This window comes from Ranitomeya imitator, chromosome 1 (assembly GCF_032444005.1).
Source record: "Ranitomeya imitator isolate aRanImi1 chromosome 1, aRanImi1.pri, whole genome shotgun sequence".
Taxonomy (NCBI): Eukaryota; Metazoa; Chordata; class Amphibia; order Anura; family Dendrobatidae; genus Ranitomeya; species Ranitomeya imitator.
This window is the reverse complement of record NC_091282.1, coordinates 822,208,095-822,227,628: the sequence shown is the minus strand read 5'-3', so window position 1 is coordinate 822,227,628 and position 19,534 is coordinate 822,208,095. Positions and strand designations below refer to the sequence as shown.

At 42.2% G+C, this 19,534-nt stretch overlaps 1 protein-coding gene across 1 annotated transcript in view; it reads right to left on the bottom strand.

The window, feature by feature from the left end:
• Nucleotides 1-4,987: 4,987 nt before the first annotated feature.
• The window catches only part of HSH2D (hematopoietic SH2 domain containing), a 93,033-nt gene continuing 78,486 nt past the window's right edge, over nt 4,988-19,534 (bottom strand). Inside the window, exon 6 of the mRNA XM_069740345.1 lies at nt 4,988-10,739. Within this exon, the coding sequence (XP_069596446.1) occupies nt 10,368-10,739 (372 nt within the window). The 3' untranslated portion in view covers nt 4,988-10,367. The remainder of the gene's footprint in view (nt 10,740-19,534) is intronic.

Here is a 19,534-nt window from a genome sequence, read left to right as displayed (position 1 = left end):
ACATGTCCATGTACTATATTGCCAAGCCACGTAGTATATTGCCCAGCCACGTAGTATAATGCCCAGCCACGTAGTATATTGCCCAGTCACGTAGTATATTGCCCAGCCACGTAGTATATTGCACACCGACGGAGTATACAGCACAGAGCCATGTACTATACAGACTTAAAATAAAAAATAAACATATACTCACCCTCCGTTGAAGTCCTGGCCCTGTTTGCGGTGCACGCGGCAGCTTCCGGTACCAGGGTTGGTATGGGCGCAGGACCTGTGATGACGTCGCGGTCACATGACCGTGACATCATGGCAGGTCTTTCTCGCAGGACCTGTGATGACGTCACGGTCACATGACCGTGACGTCATGGCAGGTCCTTGTTGCATACCATCCTTGCCACCGGAACCTGCCGCTTGCAAGGAGCGGTCACCGGAGCGTCGCGAGGAGCGGGAAAGGCGCCGGAATGTGAGTATATGATGATTTTTTATTTTTTTTTACTATTTTTAACATTAGATCTTTTTACTATTGAGGCTGCATAGGCAGCCTCAATATTAAAAAAGTTGGTCACACAGGGTTAATAGCGTTAATGGAGTGCATTACACCGGGGCATAACGCGGTCCATTAGCGCTGCCATTAGCCCTGTGTGAGCGCTGACTGGAGGGGAGTATGGAGCGGGCACTTATTGCGGGGAGGAAGGAGCGGCCATGTTGCCGCCGGACTGTGCCCGTCACTGATTGTTCGTGGCAATGGTCATGGGCGTTTTGCCACGACCAATCAGCGACTTGGATTCCATGACAGACAGAGGCCGCGACCAATGAATATCCGTGACAGAAAGAAAGACAGACAGACAGAAGGACAGAAAGACGGAAGTGACCCTTAGACAATTATATAGTGGATGGACTAGCTCGTTCTTAGTCACCACAAGAGCTAGAAACATTTATCCAACATTGTATATGCATAGATATTCGCCTTACTGAGCGTAGACAGGAGAAACTGGCAGCATTTAATCGTATGTCTAATTATTCCCTTTCTCCCAAGGAACCTGCAGGTAAAACCACTCGGGAGACAGAGGTAGTGCCTATGCAAATTGACTCAGTACAGAGACGTGAAAGAACGTGGGGAGCGTCGCCTTCGGGAGAGTCTTTGCTTCTATTGTGGCCAATCTGACCACCAACTGTCCCAAGCGGCCTAACAAGCTGTTAACAGCGGTAGGGGAATACGATAGTGATGACAATGAATCTGATGTCTCTGAATTTAGCCTACCATTGAATGCTGTTTTTCATTCTCTCTCTATGACTACTCCTTCCAGGGAGCAGAAGGAAAAAGACTCTCACTGCTCACTCCCTATTAAAATCTTATGTTCTGGACAGTGGATCTCTAGTGCAGCCATGATCGATTCCTGCGCAGAGGGTAATTTTATGGACATTGCATTTGCCAAAAAACACGGCATAGAGATTCAGCATAGAGCTTCTCCAATTGCTATGGAAACGGTAGATGGCTCACCTCTAATTTCTGGGCCTGTTGATCAGGAGACTGTACCGCTCGTCATTTTGTTGGAACCGGACCATCAGGAGCAACTCTCATTTTTAGTAATTTCTTCTCCTCATTTTCCAATGATTCTAGGCATTCCTTGGCTGCGCTCACAGAATCCAACAATCAACTGGGAGACCAAGGAGATTACATTCCCAACCAGGAGTGATTCAGCCGTAACGGAAACTGTTCTGGAGTCTCTTGATTCGGAACCTCCTGAACCAGTATTTACTTTACTTTGCTGTGTATAAGGAATACTCTGACATCTGTGATAAGACGAACGCAGACCAGCTTCCCCCACATAGGGATTATGATTGTCCTACTGAATTGCTTCCAGGGGCAGCTATTCCTTTCAGTAACGTCTACCAGTTGGCAGCTCCTGAGCTCCAAGCTTTGAAAAAGTATATTGACGAAAATTTGGCTAAAGGTTTTATATGTCCTTCTTCCTCACCAGCAGGGGCGCCTATTTTTTTTGTAGAGAAGAAGGATGGGACCCTAAGACCCTGCATCGACTATAGGGAACTCAATAAGGCGACCATCCGGAATCGTTATCCCTTGCCTTTGATCCCAGAACTGTTGGAAAGAATCCGTCATGCCAAGGTATTCTCTAAATTGGATCTTCGTGGGGCATACAATCTGGTACGTATCCATCCTGGTGATGAATGGAAGACGGCATTCAGATGTCGGTATGGACATTTTGAGTACTTGGTGATGCCTTTTGGGCTGTGCAATACCCCTGCAACATTTCAACATCTCGCCAGTGATATTTTTAGAGATTTACTGGACTAGTTTGTTGTAATCTATCTGGATGGCATTCTAATTTTTTCTGACTCTCTAAAGGAGCATCAAGAACACATCAAAATGGTTTTGAAGCGTTTGCAAGAGAACCATCTTTATATCAAGCCGAAGAAGTGTGAGTTTCATCATTCTGAAATTCAGTTCTTAGGTTATGTCATCTCTCCTCAGGGGATAAACATGGAATCCGGTAAGATTCAAGCAATCCTGGATTGGCAGGTGCCTAAGAACATTAAGGAGGTTCAACGCTTTATCGGCTTTGCAAATTTTTATAGACGTTTCATAAGAAATTTTTCAGAGATTGTCTGTCCCATCACTTCTGACTAAGAAGGAGAGATCCTTTAAGTGGTCTTCACAGGCTTTTGATCGGCTTAAGTCTTGTTTTACTTTAGCTCCGCTATTGATTCATCCAGACCCAGCACTTCCTTTCATCGTAGAGGTGGACGCTTCTGATTGGGCACTGGGAGCCATTCTCTCTCAAAGAACTGGAGGGAAGGTTCTATTACATCCTAGTGCTTTTTTTTTCTCGTAGACTTACCCCTGCAGAAAGGAACTATGATGTGGGAGATAAGGAACTCCTAGCGATTATTGCAGCCCTTAAGGAATGGAGACACCATCTGCAAGGGGCCACGCAACAGATCGTAGTGCTCACTGATCATCGCAATTTAGAGTTCCTCAGATCTGCTAAATGTCTGTCTCCATGTCAGGCTTGGTGGAATTTATTTTTAAACCAATTTAACTTTATTAATTTGTACCATCAAGGTTCACGTAATGGGAAGGCTGATGCCTTGTCCTGAATCCATTCTGCGGATTCCGTATCTGGAGCCCCGTTCAAGAACCATTCTTTCGGATGCCAACTTCATCGGAGTAATCCATGATTCAGATCTATGGACAAGGATCAAGGAGGCCTATAATGGTGATGTATTTCTTGCCAACCTGCCTGTGGATATCAATCTTGCCCTTAAGGGAGGCTTGTGGTTCAGTGACCGATGCATCTACATTCCTGAGGCCGTATGTCTGCAGATCCTCAAGTTGGTACATGACTCCTAGTTGGCTGGTCATAGGGGGGTACAGAAGACACAAGAATTCCTGAGCCGATTTTTCTGGTGGACAACTTGCCTGAAGGATACTAAGGACTATATACTCTCTTGTGAGGTATGTGCTCATTATAAGACTACTCGTGCTTCTCCTATGGGTCTACTTCAACCACTACCTGTTCCATCTCGTCCGTGGGGCTCAATCTCTATGGACTTCATTGTGGATCTTCCTACTTCTGGTGGCATGAACATGATTCTATTGGTAGTTGATCGTCTGACAAAGGCTGCTCATTTTGTTCCTTGTGCCGGTCTCCCCTCAGCTAAAGAGACTGTGAACTTAGTAATACAGAATATTTTTCGGCTGCATGGGGTCCCAGATGAAGTTATCTCTGACCGTGGAGTACAGTTCACTTCAAGATTCTGGCAAGGGTTGTGTTCTGCGCTTAATATTGATGTTCATCTTCCTTCCGCATATCACCCTCAGACGAATGGTCAGACCGAGCGAACCAATCAGACTCTGAAGCAATATCTACGATGCTACGTCTGCCATCTTCAGGATGACTGGTTGGAACTGCTTCCTTTAGCGGAATTCTCCTACAATAATTCTCAGAATGCCTCCACTATGGTAACGCCTTTCTTTGCTAATCTAGGTTATCACCCAAGCATCTTTCCTAGATCTCCAATGGATGTTCCAGTTCCAGCAATGGAGGAGAGATTGACTGCTTTGAGGGAAAATCTAGAAGTCCTTAAGGAATCCTTAACTTCAGCTCAGGAACTTTACAAGAGGTTGGCGGATAGATTCCGAAAGCAGGCGCTGACGTTCAAGGTAGGAGATTTAGTATGGTTATCTACTAAGAATCTAAGACTGAACGTTCCTTCACAGAAACTGGGAGAGAAATTCATCGGTCCTTTCAAGATCAACGGTATCGTGAGTTCTGTGGCCTGCCGTCTAAAGCTGCCAAAGACTATAAAGGTACACCCAGTATTTCATGTCTCTCTATTGAAGCCTGTTTCTCCCAATAGCTTTCAGGGATGCATTGTGCCCCCTCCACGACCCGTACTGGTTGATGGGCAAGAGCAATTCTTGGGAGGTTCTCCTGCATTACTCTGCATTCTTCTCCTGCCTGCTGGGACATGTAAGCTCATCCTGCTACAGCTAATCTTGATTGGTTTCCACTGCTAGTTTATTTGACTGTTTCTGGACTCGAAGCTCTGCACTGCTTCTGGACTCTGCTAGTACTGCCAGCCCTGGTTTGAACTGTGTATTATGATCTGCATTTCCCCAGAAAGTGCTACGACCATAAGACTTTGCCTGCAGCAGAGCTGCTAACGAACTATTCCTAAGAAGAACCCTGTTTGCCATCCACTAGAACTGTTGTGCACGTACTGCACCCACGTTTGTGCATTTGAATATTGACTTTGCCTACAGCAGAGCTGCAAGGAACGGATCCTGTTTTCACCTTATTTGCTGTGTTTTTAACTTGCTCATGCATTGCACCAGTGTTTGTTTTTTGAATAATACAGACTTATCACTATACTTGGTTCTGCTGCTTATTTGTCTTAAGCCAAGAGATTACTGAGTGCTCCACTATAATTGTTACAATTCAAAAGAAATCTCCAGGACCACAAATATATTCAAATGTATTACTTTATTTGCATTTCCTTACAAATAGTAGACAGGCATGTTTGGTTCTGACCCGTTTCAGAGTGCACATACCCATAGGCCATGTGCTTTGTATAAATTTAAAAAGTAACCGTGATTTTAATTTTTCTTACATAAAACAAGGAGGATATGCATGGAAATATGAAGCTTTATAATACATCTTATCAGCAAAATAAGCTTTTTTTCGCCTCCTGGATTAATCTTGTGTGGATGGGGATAGTAGACCCAGGGCAGCCCTCATCACAGGGGTCTCACATGCAATTCCAGATGATGGGCTCCTGGAATAGTCATCATTCTTTGAGCTAAAAGCAAATGCTTAAGGGTGTTTACACTTCTACCCATTCAGGGGGCTGATCCCGGGGAAGAGGGAAGAAGCCACATGTTTAGTCAGGGAGTGGGGAGAGTAACGTTGAAGGGAGAGGATCGAGGATGACATCCTGGAGTATATGGATGGATGGCGTTTGGAGATTGGTTGCTGGCTGGGCTTAACACTTGGCTACTGTTGAAGGATCTGTCATCTGGATTTCAGGAACCTTCTTAACGACTGTTGTTGCTGGATACATGATTGTGTTACCTGTCATTTGGAGGAGTGTGGACTGTGACTGAAGATTATACTGGCTGGAGATAAGAAATCTGTGGGCCAACCAAAAGTTGAAAACAGTGAGTATTGCCTGGCACGCGACAGTGGGACTACCGGCCCCGGGGAAGGGATCTTGTGGACTGAGGACATTGTATTTTGGCCATCTACTTGGATTTGTTGTAAACCATGGATATATGGAATAAAAAATAGTTGCATCGTTAACCGGCATAGGTGATTATTACAACCCACAACCTCAGATCCTCACAAAGTTTCTTATTTTCATGTGTACTCTTGACTTATGAAATAAATAAAACCATGGTTACTCTTTAAAATATTTTGCTGTAAATACCAACTTGTAAATGAAACAGATGAAAGTTAAAGTACAGGTCTGTAAAATATTAAAAGATGAAATATTGCTGTGATAACTAATAGCATTATCCTTTACAAAAGACTTCTGTTGGTTGGGGGTCCAATCACACCGGGCTCATGTGCATTCATTTGTATTGTTTACAGCAAGAATATATAAAATGTCTAATCCAGACAATGTACAGTCAAAACTAACATCAGTTTATTTCATCGCCATACAGTGTATTCTTTGGTGTACAGTATAGTTCTTTTATAAGTAAATCCTATTTAAATATCAAACCCTCTACAAAAACGTTTTATTCATTCTTTATACATTACTTTATATTTATGGAAGAAAAATATTTAAGATATGAACACAAGTATCTTACATGGATATTCAGCAACATAATGTACAAACTCCTTGCAGATGTTTTCATTGATGTATTCCCCAGCACCACAAGGCTACAATGCTAACTGAGCCACCATGATACCCTATGGTTGTACTTGATCGGTAGTAAGCCCTGTCATAATAATTTCCATGTGGGGATTTCTGCTGTATTTTTTCATGAGGGTATTTTAGATGAGCAGCACGGTGGCTCAGTGGTTAGCATTGTCTCACTGGGGTCCTGGGTTCAAATCCCACCAAGGACAACATCTGCAAGGAGTTTGTATGATCTCCCCGTGTTTGCGTGGGTTTTCTCCGGGGTCTCCGGTTTCCTCTCTCACTCCACAGACATACTGATAGGGAATAAAGATTGTGAGCCCCATGGGGGACAGTGAAGATAATGTCTGTAAAGCGCTGTGGAATTAATGGCGCTATAAAAGTGGGTAAAATAAATAAATAGATAAATACATTTCACCAGTTAAAAAGGCCAAAATTTAGGGATTAATAGATACATTAAGTAAAAAAAAAGAAAATTGGGGGCCTGCCTGTTTTCATTTTTCATTGGCAAAAGTGGAAACATGCAGGTTTCCTCATTCTTCTATGTCCTACCATTATGGTACACAAGGGAAAAAAGCAGCTCCTTGTAAGGTCAGACTCCCGGTGATACCGATGATACAGGAGTAAGGAGCTTCGAGCCTTAACACCCCTCTACTCAGGACCTATAGCAGACACATACTGTGACTACCCCTGATATATGAAATGTTTCCAGTGGAAAGAAGAGACGTTCAGATTTTACCATCAAGCTACAGAATCCATATTAGTGCGCAGCCTAATTACAGGAAAGCTGAATTGTAAATAGATAAAGGTCATTTATTTTTAAGTGAAACCAAAATACAGATGTATGTAGTGCACATCCCAATTGTCTGCATTAATGGACATAGTAATAAACCCATCCGCATTGTGAATCAGAAAACATCTGGGGATGGATAGATGTGTAAACTTAAATCCAGAATGTAGCTGGCTGAATAATAAAAAAAATGCACTAAATCTAATAACTTAAAAACTAATTCCCAACACCATTCCAGTAATTATATACACATTATACAAAGGCAAGGGTTTACAGGTTAAAAACAGAAAAAAACCAGGCAATTAAAGAGAGAAAGCACACAAAAATATGTGCAGCGCCCTGGATGCACACAGACCTCACATCCAGCCTATATTACTGGAAGAGGCAGGTCTGATGGCTGCCATAGTAGAGTATCGTGCCTCAATCCCCCCAGTCCTATCAGGGTGGAGCTCACAACTTTTTCTTTTAAGCACCTTAGATACTGCAGTCACTATAGACTGTGACGTCTAAAGGGTTATATGATTAGAAGCTAAGTTTAGGCCGTTAACCATTCTACAATTTTCTTCTTGCCATTATTATTGATATAAAGAAGCACAATGGGGGCGTTATAATAAGTTACAAGGAGGGGCATGATTATAAAGGGACACAGGTGGGTATTAGTGTAGAAAAGAAGCACAATGAGGGCATTACAGTATTATAAGGAGGCACAAAGGGAGCATTATTACAATAAAGAATAATGGGGGCATTATTCTAACTATAAAGAGGCACAATTGGGGGTATTATAAGGTGGAATAGGGGGCATTCTTATTAGAATGAGGCAAAGGGGGACAGTACTAGGGGAATTTTTAACTACAGATAAAGGGGGTCATAGAAGGGAGCACTATTACTATGTGAAGGCACAGAGGGAGCATTATTACTGTATGGGACAGAAAACTAAGGTACTATTACTGTGCAGGGCACTGGGGGCATAAGGCATTGGTTAGAGCACTATGTGCTTTGTGTAACGGTGGGGAATCGTTAGTAGAATGACCAAAGAGGTCTGTGTGTTTCATTCTGCAGCGCTGAGTTATGGGTGGAGAAGTGGTCATGACTGTCTTGGCTGAATGGAAAAATAATGAATGACTCTGATGTGAGACGATAACCGGTGAGTCCCTGGATTATACACACAAACAGTAGGCAGAGCACTGATATAGAACTGAGAGCTACTATTATATTGTCACTGCATGGTGGAAATATCAGTTTTTATCTATTAGTTTTTGTCAATAATGATCAATATGGTGAAATTATCACTACTGTGCCAGCTGGATATTACCATACTGTGGTTATGATCTGGCGGTATTATTGTCTCTTATATTACACTATTGATGGTAGCATTAGTCTTGGCACAGATGCGTTAGCAATGGTCAGTGTGGTGGCATTATTCCATCACTATGAGGTTGTATTATGTAATTTCATTATGGCAGTATTATATAACCTTATATAGTGGTATTATTTGTTGCTTCATGGTCTGCACTGATGCAGGAAGAGATGTCATTGTTCCACCATCAGCCTTTGCTTGGCTGCAGCGGTCTAGAGATTTGAGCAGTGTGTAATTGGATGCAACGGATACAGGTAGGTGCCAGTAGGTGAGTATCACTTAGTTATTTTAATACACCTCTAAGCCCCTGAAAAACGTTTGTTTTTGCCAATACCACCCATTTAAGTCCAATATTAAACTACGATCTTGAAATAAGTCTTCCAAATAGTCATATTTTGCTTTTTTATGGCATTTTCAGCGGGTTCCCAGTGTTATTCTAAACAGAGGTTCCATTCTGAAAGATTTCTTGAGCTGTGTCTAGATCTTACAGCACAGGATTATATTGCAGACTAATGGGCTCGTGTATTACCTCCACATACCTCCAATTTTACAGGAAGACACACAGATTTTTTAGGGGGCATACAGAAGTTCATATACCAAAAGACCATTCATTATTACAGAGGAATTCTCCTCTAGGGTCAATGATTATGGGAGAGACTCCATTTCCTCATGGAGGATAAATATGTAGGCTGTGTAGTATGCACACATCGGAGCACCTCCAACAGTGCTTGTCGGGCCGAGCTGGGCAGATTCCCTCTACACCTAACAGTTCTAAAGAGGGCGCTGTCATTCCGGGCTCACCTGCATAGGAGCAATCCAAGCTCCCATCACCATAAAGCCCTCATACATGTAGGTGAAACAGAAAAACCAGAACCCTCGGAACAGCCCAGCCAAACCCAACCGGACCAGAACACCAATCACAACAACCTGACAAAAGCCGGAATCAGGAAGATGGAAGACGAAGGCCAGGAGAGGTATGTCAGTGACTGGAAGAATGATATCATCAGCTCACAGAAACTGACCATGTACCGGTGCCTACAGAGAGACTACAGACTGGCCCCATATCTGGAGAAACTCCCGGACCCCAGAGACCGCCAGATCCTGAGCCGATATAGACTCAGCGCCCACAGTCTGGCCATCGAACGTGGCCGACACAGGCAGAGCTACAAGCCCAGGGAGGAAAGACTGTGCCAACACTCTGATCAGGAGGCCATAGAGGACGAAACCCACTTCCTGCTACACTGCTCCAAATACTCAGCAGTGAGGGACACTCACTTCAGGAGACTCTCACATCTCTTCCCAGACTTCATCACCATGAAGGAGGAAGAGAAAACATATATCCTGCTGGGAGAAGAAGAGAGAGCGGTGGAGATAGCAGCGCGGTATGTGAGCGAATGTCATAGACTGCGAGAAAGAGAACTATGATGCCATGGACTATAGCCCCCACAATGGATCTGCCCCATCCACCTCCCCTATGCCATGGACTATAGCCCCCACCCTGGATCTGCCCCCATCCACCTCCCCTATGCCATGGTCTATAGCCCCCACAATGGATCTGCCCCCATCCACCTTCCCTACAGCTCCTACCCAACATCCCCACAGTCCCTATCCCTATTGCCTTTATACACTTGCTTTGGCAAAACTGATGTGTATTTGGTCCTGCCAATAAAGCTTCTTTGAATCTTGAATCTGTATGGGCACATAGGGAGGTCTTGTGCTGAAGTGCAGGTTACAAGAATAAGATTTGCATGAGCGCCTACTTTAAGAAATCCACAAAATTCACTATACGGTATTATATACGGGAGATTTTTCAACATAAGTCCACTTTCCTGTTTAAGAAAATCCTGGTGCAAATGGAGGAGGCGCTTTATATTCCTCTGGGGCAGTTGGTTGATGGTATCCCTTCTGAGGTGTATGAGGTGACGTCTTCTGCCCTGTTTGTGCAAAGTGTCCAAAACTGTCCTTGACATTTTTCATGTGTGCTGCCATTGAGTTCTCCATTTTCTTCAAATCCTGAGCCAATTCTCCGTCTTTCATGAAAGAAACTGCTTTGTTTATTGCAGTTTTACACACTTTTAAGGGTTTCTTTGATGAATTGACCGGTTTTTCTTCATTCTTAGTGGGCCACATAGAGTTGTCAGCTGGGTTTGGATATGGTAAATCTACACTTTGTGCTTTTACAATAGATCTGTGTTCACCTGGAACCTAGGAGACATGCAAACAAAAGCGTAACCTGGTTAAATACAGTATTTCAGTTGACATTTTTATACAGTTGTTTCCCAGAAGTCAGTATTTTGCTGTTAGCACAGCTTTTCATTATCAACATTGTTGGAATAATGCTTATTATTGTACACAGTGGGGAAAATAAGTATTTGATACACTGCCGATTTTACAGGTTTTCCTACCTACAAACAATGGGGAGGTCTATAATTTTTTATTGTAGGTGCACTTCACCTGTGAGGGACAGATTCTTAAAAAAAATCCAGAAAATCACATTGTATGATTTTTACATAATTCATTTGCATTTTATTGCATGCAATAAATACTTTATACCATGGAAAAGAACTTAATATTTTATGCAGAAACATTTGTTTGCCATTACAGAGGTCAGGCTTTTCCTGTAGTTCTTGATCAAGTTTGCTCACACTGCAGCAGAGATTTTGTCCGACTTCTCCATACAGATCTTCTCCAGATCTTTTTGGTGTCGGGGCTGCCGCTGGGCAACATTGAGGTTCCACTCCATCTGAAGATTTTCTATTGGGTTCATGTCTGGAAACTGACTAGGCCACTCCAGGAGCTTGAAATGCTACTTACGGAGCCAGTCAGTTGCTCTGACTGTGTGTTTTCGGTCATTGTCATGCTGAAAGAACCAGCCACGACCCATCTTCAATGCTCTTACTGAGGGAAGGAGATTGTTGGCCCAAATCTCGCGATGCATGACCCCAGCTATTCTCTCAACTGTACCGTACAGTCGTTCTGTCACCTTTGCAGAAAAGCACCCCCAAATTTTGATGTTTCCCCCACCATGCTTCACAGTTGGGACGGTGTACTTGGGGTTGTACTTATCTTTCTTCCTCCAAACACGGCGAGTGGAGTTGATACAAAAAAGTTCTATTTTGGTCACATCTGACCACATGACCTACTCCCATGCCTTCTCTGGATCATCCAGATGGTCATTGGCGAACATCAAATCAGCCTGGATATGTGCTGGCATGAGCAGGGGGACCTTGCATGCACTGCAGGATTTAATCCATGACTGTGTAGTGTGTTTGAGACTGTGGTTCCAACTCTCTTCAGGTCATTGACCAGGTCCTCTCGTACAGTTCTGGGGTGATTCCTGACCTTCTTCAGAATAATCCTTACCCCATGAGGCGAGATCCTACATGGAGCCCCATGTTTCTTCCATTTTCTAATAATTATGCCAACATTTGTTGCCTACTCACCAAGTTACTTGCCTATTGTCCCCCAGCCCATCCCAGCCTTGTGCAGGTCTATAATTTTGTTCCTGGTGTCCTTAGACAGCTCTTTGGTCTTGGCCATGGTGGAGAGGTTGGAGTGTGGTTGAGTGTGTGGAGTGATGTCTTTTATACAGGTAACAAATTCAAACAGGTGCAATTAATACACGTAATTAGTGCAGAGTAGGAGGGCCTCTTAATCACCTATTAACCAGTAAGACCTGGTTGTTTTTCTTTAAATACTTATTTCATGCAAAAAAATGCAATTTAATTATCTAAAAATCTGTTATTTTATTTTTAAATTCTGTCTCTCAAAGCTGAAGTGTACTTAAGATAAAAAATTACAGGCCTCTCTATTCTTTATAGGTGGGAAAACTTGCAAAATCGGCAGTGTATCAAACACTTATTTTCCCCACTGTACGTTGCATCAGATGCTATTTACTAATGTTTAATAGTGCATTAACCTGTCTCCAGCAATAGTGTTATATTACCAATAATACAACATTAAAAAAAACCCAGGAAATTCTATTTACTCACTGTGTGTGTGGCTGGAGCATACACTACTTTCACTTTGCAAGCTGACAGACAAAATGCTAAGAATCTAAGCTATAAGAAATACCAGTTGTAAGCTGTGTTATCTTTGTTCCTAAATAAATGCATTCACTGTTGAACAGCTGGACAGTGCAGAGATTAATTTGGTTCTAACAGGTTATGGGCTCAGAAACCCAAAGAACCAGAAAACAGTCCAGAAGAGAGAGGGCAACAGTGTACTAAGAAGCAGAAGAAGCAAAGATGGTTGCCAGCAGCAACTCTGAGAAGTTCACAGTGCCATATCTGACTAACCAGAAAAACTAATCCTGGAAATTCAAGGTAAAGATGCTACTGACAAGAGATGGTGCAGGAAATACATACAGGAGTCTAAAACTGACCCACTACCAGAAGACTGAGTAGAGATGGATCGAAAAGCACAAAGCACTCAGTATAGATGATGATCAGATTGCACATGTTCAGTTGAAACCACATACATACACTAAATAAAAAGACACATATGCATGGTTTTCTCATTATCTGACATGAAATCAGAACAAACCTTTCCCGTTTTAGGTCAATTAGGATTACCAAAATTATTAATATTTTCCAAATGCCAGAATAATGAGAGAGTGAGAGAGAGAGAATGTTTTATGTCATTTGTATTACTGCAAAGTCCAAAGTTTACATACACAAAGATTACTATGCCCTTAAACAATTCTGGACTGCCCATATGATGATGTCATATGTTTGGAAGCTTCTGATAGTTTTTTTTTGCAACATCTAAGTTAATTAGAGACACAACTGTGGATGTATTTTAATGCACACCTGAAACACACTGCTTCTTTATGTAGCATCAGGAAGAAGCCAGTACTCCAAAAGAAACATAAAAAGTCAGATTAATGTTTGCAAATGCACACAGGAACAAAGACCTTAATTTTTGGAGACATGTCCTGTGGTCTGATGAAACTAAAATTGAACTTTTTGGGCATAATGAGCAGAATTATGATTGAATGAAAAAAAGAGAAGGTTTGAAGCTTAAGCTTAAGAACACCATCCCAACTGTGAAACACGGGGGTGTCAGAATCATGTTGTGGGGTTGTTTTGAAGGAGTAGGACCTGGTGCATTTCACAAAATAGATTGCATCATGACAAAAGAAGATTATGTGGCAATACTGAAGCAACATCTCAAGACATCAGCCAGGTAGTTAAAGCTGGGCGGAAATGGACAATGACCCGAAGCATACTCTCAAAATAGTAGCAAAGTGACTTCAGGATAGCAAAGTCAATATTTTGGAGTGGCTATCACAAAGCCCTGATCTCAATCATACTGAAATTTTTTGGGCAAAGCTGAAAAGGCCAGTGCGAGCAAGGCAACCAACAAACCTGAATCAGTTACACCAGTTTTGTCAGGAGGAATGGGCCCAAATTCTGACTATTGTGTGAAGCTTGTGGAAGGATACTCCAAATTTTTGATCCAAGTCATTCAGTTTAAGAGCAATGGTTCCAAATACTAATGAAATGTGTGTAAACTTTTCACTTTGCAGTAAATAATAAAAATGCCTTAAAATATTCAATCTCTCATTATTCTGGCATTTGGCAAAAATTAATAATTATGGTAATTCTAGTTGACCTAAAATGGGAAAGGTTTATTCTGATTTCATGTCAGATATTGAGAAAAACATGCATATGTTTCTTTTCATATCGTGTTTGTAAACTTCTGGCTTCAACTGTATGTAAATGTGAAATTGCAAAAGAAATGTGGGAACAACTCCAGAAAGTGCATGAAAGAATAAGTCTTAGCAATAAGCTTTATTTAATAAAAAAAAAGCTGTATCAGTCTAAGCTAAATAAAGGGCAAGATATGCAGGATTACATGAGAAATACTGTAGAAATTGTGACGCGCCTGTGGGACATTAAGGAAGATCTAAAGGATTTAAAGGAAGACAGAAAGTGTAAGCAGCAGTAGAGGTGTTCAAAGCAGAATCTGTTTTAAAAATCTAAGATTAACCCAAAAATAAAAGTAATTTGAAGGAAACATGTGAGTGTTTTGTCTGCAAAACATCAGACCACCTAAAGGCTGACAGAATGAATCAGCTGAAAAAAGCAAAATAATAATCAAAGGGTTAAAAGTGCCACTACTAAAGAATATAACACTTCAAGTACTGAAGCTGTGTTTACTGTTAATGCAAGTAAATCAAAGCATGCATGGTCTATAGACTCTGGGGCAACTAGTCATATGACTAATGACAGAAGCTTCTTCTCTAACCTTGACCAAAGTAAGTCAGAGAATGTGATCTTGTCTACTGGTCAGTATATGAATTCAGAGAGAATAGGAGATTGTTACATTAATTGTAAAGTCTCCCCAACACAAATCCAAAAGATCCCAGTAAAGGATGTGCTTTATGTCCCTAGTCTTGAAAGCAATCTGTTATCTGTGAAGAGACTCACAAGACTAGGAAATTAAGCTACATTTATAGATGACGGTTGTATCATCTCAAAGGAAGGTTACACACTAGCAAAAGGAAAAACCAAAGAAGAGTTGTACAAGCTAAAATGCAAGGAAAGTGTATACACTGTTAAATTTGAACAGCGCAAGAATTGTATCCATGTATGGCACATGTGTCTTGCACATAGAGACAAAGAAACAATAAGGTTAGTTAAAAAAACACTTGCTGATGGTATTACAGTCGATATGTAATCAGACAATGAAATGTACTAGCTGTCCTAATGAAGAATAGTACTACAAAATCAGAACCACTTCTGTACTTAATACACACAGTGGCCCAGTGAGTACTCAAACTCCTGGAAAGAAGAGACATTTTCTCACATTTATCGATGATTATTCAAGATATACAGTTGTCTATCTGCTTCATAGCAAGATGAAGTTCAATAGAAATTTGAATTATATCTCACTGATGTAATTAATACATTTGGGAGAATGACAAAATTTCTGCATGCATATAATGGAACTGAATGTTAGGTCTCGAGTTCCCGCTTCTGCACAGGGGGAATCTCGAGCCATCTCCGCTGCGGTCTCCCATTCTTATCCAGCCGCAGTGGAGTCTGCTCAGCAGGGACGTCGGTCCCAGCGTCTTGCTCGGTCTCACTCTGTACAGAGAGTTACTGCTGCTTCTTCAGCTTCTGCCATTAAAGCCAGTGCTGGTCAGCAGCGAGCAGACTTCTCTGGGACTAAGTCCTTGTCTGCACACACTGAGCATGCCCAGGGCAAGATCTCCCGTTGGAGATCGAGGGTCATGTGCTCAGGCCCTGCAGCACATTCCATTGGTCCTCTTGGCAGGTCTTGGAAGGGCAAAGTTTCTGTGGCCACTTCCTGTGCTGCAACTATATAAACTGCGCATGACCGCACGGCCATGCGCTAGTGTACATTTGCATACGTGTGTTTGTTGTGAGTGCAAGTCGTCCTTGGATACCCCTTCCCTATTGAATGTCTGTTCGCGGAAGGTGTATGGTTGCTATCTAGCGCCCGACTTATCCTACAGCACAAATCACACTTTACAGCGTCCAGTTGCTGTGACCGCCAGTACGGCACCGTGCACTTCCTCTGTGCTTTCCTTACCCAAGCCTGGGTGGTTAGTGGCGTTCGTCAGTGCGGCACCGCATGCACTCTTGTGCCCTAATATTGTTATTTGGCTTCCTTACACACCCAGTTGCGGTGTTGTGCCAGCAAGGGTCTAATCGGACTTCAATCCTAGTTGGGGTTGAGTTCGCTGACTACTTGCTCGCGCTCTATGTGCGGTACCGCGATCCTGTGACGCAACAGGATCGCTTCCTTCACGCGTGAAGTCTAACCCACGTGTGTATACTTATGAGTACCGCCATATAGTCCGTCATTACTTGGCAGCAGGTTCCATCTCTGCACGGTGGACCCCGGGCTGCGAACGCACCATACTCTATCTGTCTCATTATTTGGTGCGTTCCGCTAGCCCTAACACTGAATATGCAAGTAATGAGACACAAAGTGTTTTAAGGAAACTGGAATTGTGTTTCAGACCGCTGTACGATACAACTCTGAACAAAATGATGCAGCGGAAAGAAGGAACCAGACACTTTGTGAAAGTGGAAGAAATATGACGCAGATTTACCAACAACAAATTGTTTTGAAAATAGTGAGCTGTCATGATTTCTTCACTACAGACTACCATTTAAAGCTACTGAGAAAACTCCATTTGAACAATGAAACAGCAAGAAGTCTGTACTACAACACATCAAAATATTTGGAAGTAAAGGATTTGTAGATATTCCCAAAGAAAAATGTACCAAGTGGGAATCTCATGCAAAAGAGGTTATCCTGGTGGGCTACAGTTAAACCCAGAAAGGATATCAAATCTTGCACCCAGAAACAAACAAGGTCAGAATAGGCAGATCTGTAAAGATTAATGAGAACTTTGTGTCTCTCAAGTTTCATGACATCAAATCAGTAGTCCAGCTGAACCAACAACAATTTCAGTCACAATTTGAAAATAACAAGGAAAAGGATGTTGAAGTTGTGGTTAGGTTCTTCAACCACTGAAGAAGCAACAGAAAAATCAGGTGAACTTGAAGTCAGGAGATCGTCGAGATCAAACAAGGGTATACCAGCTAAGCATCTATCCTACTTTTTTAAAACATGAGTCAGAGCCGCAGTCTTGGGATGACATGCAGCAACTACCTGTCCATGAAAAACAAAAGTGGATTAATGCTGCTAATGAGGAAATGAAGTCCCCTCATCAACTCCAACCTTGGAAACTCACCAAACTACAAAGGTAAGGCAAGAAAGCACTCAAATGTTAATGGGTTTTAAGACCAAGTATGACTCTGAAGGCAAGGTTCATAGATTTAAAACAAGATAAGTCACAAAAGGATATTCTCAGAAATATGGTGAAGATTATGATGCCACATTTTCCCAGTTGCTAAGCAAACCCCATTCAGGACGCTAATGGTTATAGCTAGTGATGAGCGAATATACTCGTTACTCGAGATTTCCCGAACATGCTCGGGTGTCCTCCGAGTATTTTTTAGTGCTCGGAGATTTAGTAGTCTTTGCCGCAGCTGGATGATTTACAGCTACTATCCTGCTTGATTACATGTGGGGATTCCCTAGCAACCAGGCAACCCACACATGTACTTAGCCTGGCTAATAGCTGTAAATTATTCAGCTGAGGCGATGAAAACTAAATCTCCGAGCACTAAAAAATACTCGGAGGACACCCGAGCGTGCTCGGGAAATCTCAAGTAATGAGTATATTCGCTCATCACTAGTTATAGCTCCTATAATAAAGGTGCGTGTCAGACATTTGAAAATCAAAACTGTTTTTTTAAATGGATGGTGATATTGAAGATTTGTATATGACTCAACCTGAGGGTTATACCAAAGAGGGGGAAGAGATTCTCATTTGCAAACTACAGACATCTCTCTATGGTCTTAAGGTACCGTCACACTCAGCGACACTGCAGCGATATAGACAACGAGCCGACCTAAACTAGATCGCTGGAGCGTCGCTGTTTAGGTCGCTGTAGAGACATCAAACACAGCAATTCCAGAATGATGCAGGAGCGATCCAGTGACGTAACGACGACTCACTTCTCGTTCTCGCTGGTTGTTAGCTCCATGTCAAACAGCCGGAGTGTACCGATCCGACACACATCTAGGGGCCCTATGCTCGTTGCTGGCGTCATTGCTTTTGATGTCAAACATGACGATACACGCCGACCTGGTGACGAAATAAAGTTCTGGACTTCTAGCTCCGACCAGCGATGGCACAGCGGAATCCAGATCGCTGCTGCGTGTCAAACACAACGAGATCGCTATCCAGGACGCTGCAACGTCACGGATCGTTGTCGTTCTCTTTGCAAAGTTGCTGAGTGTGACGGTACCTTTTAGCAATTGGCAAGAACATGGATTTAAAAAAGGTCAAGCAGATTCGTGTTTGTACACAAAATGCAGACAAACAGAAAGTGGATGAACAGTGGTGACTAAAAGATTTGCATTTTTTTTAAATGTGATTACTTCTGTCTGGTTTTTGTGATGCCATTTTCCTGATGATGAATTGAAAGTGCATGAAGTTGACATCATGCAAGACCTTAATTAATACCAAAATGCTTTCGAATGTAGGTATGGTCATTTAATCACAGAAAACTGACTGCCAAGAGTTTTGAATATACTATTTATTGATCACAACATAGAGCGTAATTCATTGTTTACAATACCATAACTTAGTATTTTGTAGCATAACCTCTTGCTTTAATTACTGCAGCACACCAATGTGGCATTGAAGCCTCTAGGGTATTCAAGACATTCTGGGGGATCTTGCTCCATTTCATTTGCAAATCTGCAAACAATTCATCTTTATTTCTGTGGATACAGGCCCCAACTCGTCGCCTTAACTCATCCCAAAGGTGCTACATAGGGTTTCAATGAGGTGATTGGCATGCCCATTGCAACAGGTGAACATTTTTCTTTGCTAAGCAATTTTTGACTAAATTGGATGTGTACTTAGGATCCTTGTCTTGCTGGAATTTCCAGCCCCTGCCTACTTTAGTTTTACCATATGGCAGCATTACATTCTCCAGTATCTCCTTGTATATGGTATCATTCATATTTCCATCAATTCTATGCACAAGGCCGATGGCAGATGCAGAAAATCAGCCTTAAACCATGACAATGCTACCACCATATTTCACTGTAGGTGTTTGGTACATTACATCATTACGTGTTCCAATTGGTCAGTATATATAGTGCTTGTCATCACTACCAAACAGATTAAACTTGGAATCACCTGACCACAACACCTTAGACCAATCTGTCTCTTTCCATTGGCTGTGTTCTTTGGCAAACTCAAGTCGGACTTTCCGGTTCTTACAGAGATGAAAGGCTTCTTGACTAACTCGTGCATTCAACCCTACTGCTCTTAGCCATCGCACCACAGTTTGGCGACTCACTTTGACCCCATATTCTTTATTCAGTTTGTGCAAAATCTGTACAGAATTTTTATGGACATCAGATACTGACCTTTT